This window comes from Myotis davidii, unplaced genomic scaffold (genome assembly GCF_000327345.1).
Source record: "Myotis davidii unplaced genomic scaffold, ASM32734v1 scaffold333, whole genome shotgun sequence".
In the NCBI taxonomy this organism is placed as follows: Eukaryota; Metazoa; Chordata; class Mammalia; order Chiroptera; family Vespertilionidae; genus Myotis; species Myotis davidii.
In genome coordinates, this window is record NW_006285266.1 from 212,557 (window position 1) to 214,404 (window position 1,848).

The 1,848-nt window shown below is 52.1% G+C and overlaps 1 protein-coding gene across 1 annotated transcript in view; it reads right to left on the bottom strand.

Moving 5' to 3' along the window:
• Positions 1-1,848, bottom strand: part of PARP1 (poly(ADP-ribose) polymerase 1) — a 133,469-nt gene that overhangs the window by 41,437 nt on the left and 90,184 nt on the right. The window contains exon 9 of the mRNA XM_015558953.1: positions 902-1,049. Coding sequence (XP_015414439.1) covers positions 902-1,049 — 148 coding nt within the window. The remainder of the gene's footprint in view (positions 1-901; positions 1,050-1,848) is intronic.

Sequence of the window (1,848 nt, forward strand, 5' to 3'; positions counted from 1 at the left end):
GCGCAGGGGCAGGAAACCAGCAGCAAGCTCTCAGGAAAAAGCCGGAAAAGGCTGCAGGGCCCCTGGACAGCCTCAGCGTCTCCCGAGGGAAGTCTACGCAAACAGAAGTAAAGGCACCAGGAAAGCAGGACAGCCAGCCAAGTGCCGCCTGAGACCCTGCTCTCATCCCTGGGCACAGAGGCTGGACTTGGAGCCCGGGGACCAGGGACAGGAAGCCGGCAGAGGATGGGAAACTGAGAGGTAGGTCACGTGATTGCCCAATTACTTTTATTCTTCTCCTCCCATTACAACCAAACTGCAATTTCTTACGCAATACTTAGTCACTGACCCCATTAAAAAATCGGACAAGTTCATGACAACGCAAAGCTTCGATCACAACGACTGGAGACACCGATTGCAGGGAAAAGCACTCGGCCCGGCTACAAAGCCCTGGACGGGGTGCGCCACGGCCGATGGGGAGGCAGTGCTGGCGACATCCTAGACAGGAGGTGCCGCAGGGAAAAGTCCTGCCAGCCCTCCATGTCCCTGAGTACAAAAAGGCAGTGGGGCTTTCTCCTGAGAAAAACACAAACTGATCTCCTGCTCTCTGCTGGTGCGAGCATCTCCCACTAACGCTGACTAGCACAGAGGCCTCTGCGTGCACGGGAGCCCAGCGTCACGGCAGCTCTGGATGCCTGGTGGGCGCAGGCTGCCGGAGGCAGGACAGCGAGACCGGAGATGCTGTCGTAGTTGGGCAGGGCAGGCTGTTCCAGGTAAAGCTATCTGCCTGGCCTCCCTGCTCCTGCTGGGGGGATGAGGGCAAGACAGGGCTTCCTCACAGGACCAGCAACAGTGAACAGAGACAGCCTGTTCCCCCAAAGAACAGGACCTCAGCCCCCCAACCCCCGCCCTGGAGCTCTACCTGGTGGGGCAGAAGAGTTCACAGTAGTGGGCGCTGAGGCTGTGGAAGGCGGCGGTGCTGCTGCCACTGGGGCACTGGTCTCGGGGGGGAATAGACGGTCCTGCTTTTTGACCTTCAGTTTCTTGAGGTAAGGGATTTCTCGGAATTCCTGAAGAATTAAGTTTCAGTTAAGAAACCAGTTCTCCCTTGACATAATCACCTGATGAGCCAAGATAATTTCTGTTGTCCAAATAAAAAAATCTCTTTGTATAATCCTATATAATAAAAGAGAAAGATGCAAATTGACTGTCCCTCTGCAACGACCACCACCCAATCAGGAGTGAGTATGCAAATTAACCCAACAAAGATGACAGGCCTAAGTCATTAGTAGGACATCCCAAGGGCTCCCAGTCTGTGAGAGGGGGCAGGCTGGGCTGAGGGATCCCAACCCCAGTGCACAAATTTCGTGCACCGGGCCACTAGTAAAGAATAACAATAAGGCCCCGGCTGGTTTGGCTCAGTGGATAGAGCATCGCCAATCAGTGATTCTCACTCATCATTGATGTTTCTCTCTCTCTCTCTCTCTCTCTCTCTCTCTCTCTCTCTCTCTCTCCCTTCCATTCTGAAATAAAAATATATTAAAAAAAAAGAATACCATTGAGAAAACGTGAGGCTTCTAGTATGAAGTAATTATTACAGATATGGCAGTTATTTCTAGCACCCAGAGAGATGGACTCTGGAGGGGAACAACTTGAGAATGAGGCCTGGAGTTGGTAGTCTGGGTTCAACAGTGGTTCACAGATGGCAAACTCAATTCTGTTAGAGCTTGTACTGTGGAAGCGGTAAAAAAAAATGCTTTAAAAAACGAGTTTTTCTCTCTGGGTTCACATGCCCATCCCATGACCAAAAGGCCCCAATGACTGCACACACTGGGAGAGATTACGCAGATGGAAATCAGGGCAATTCCC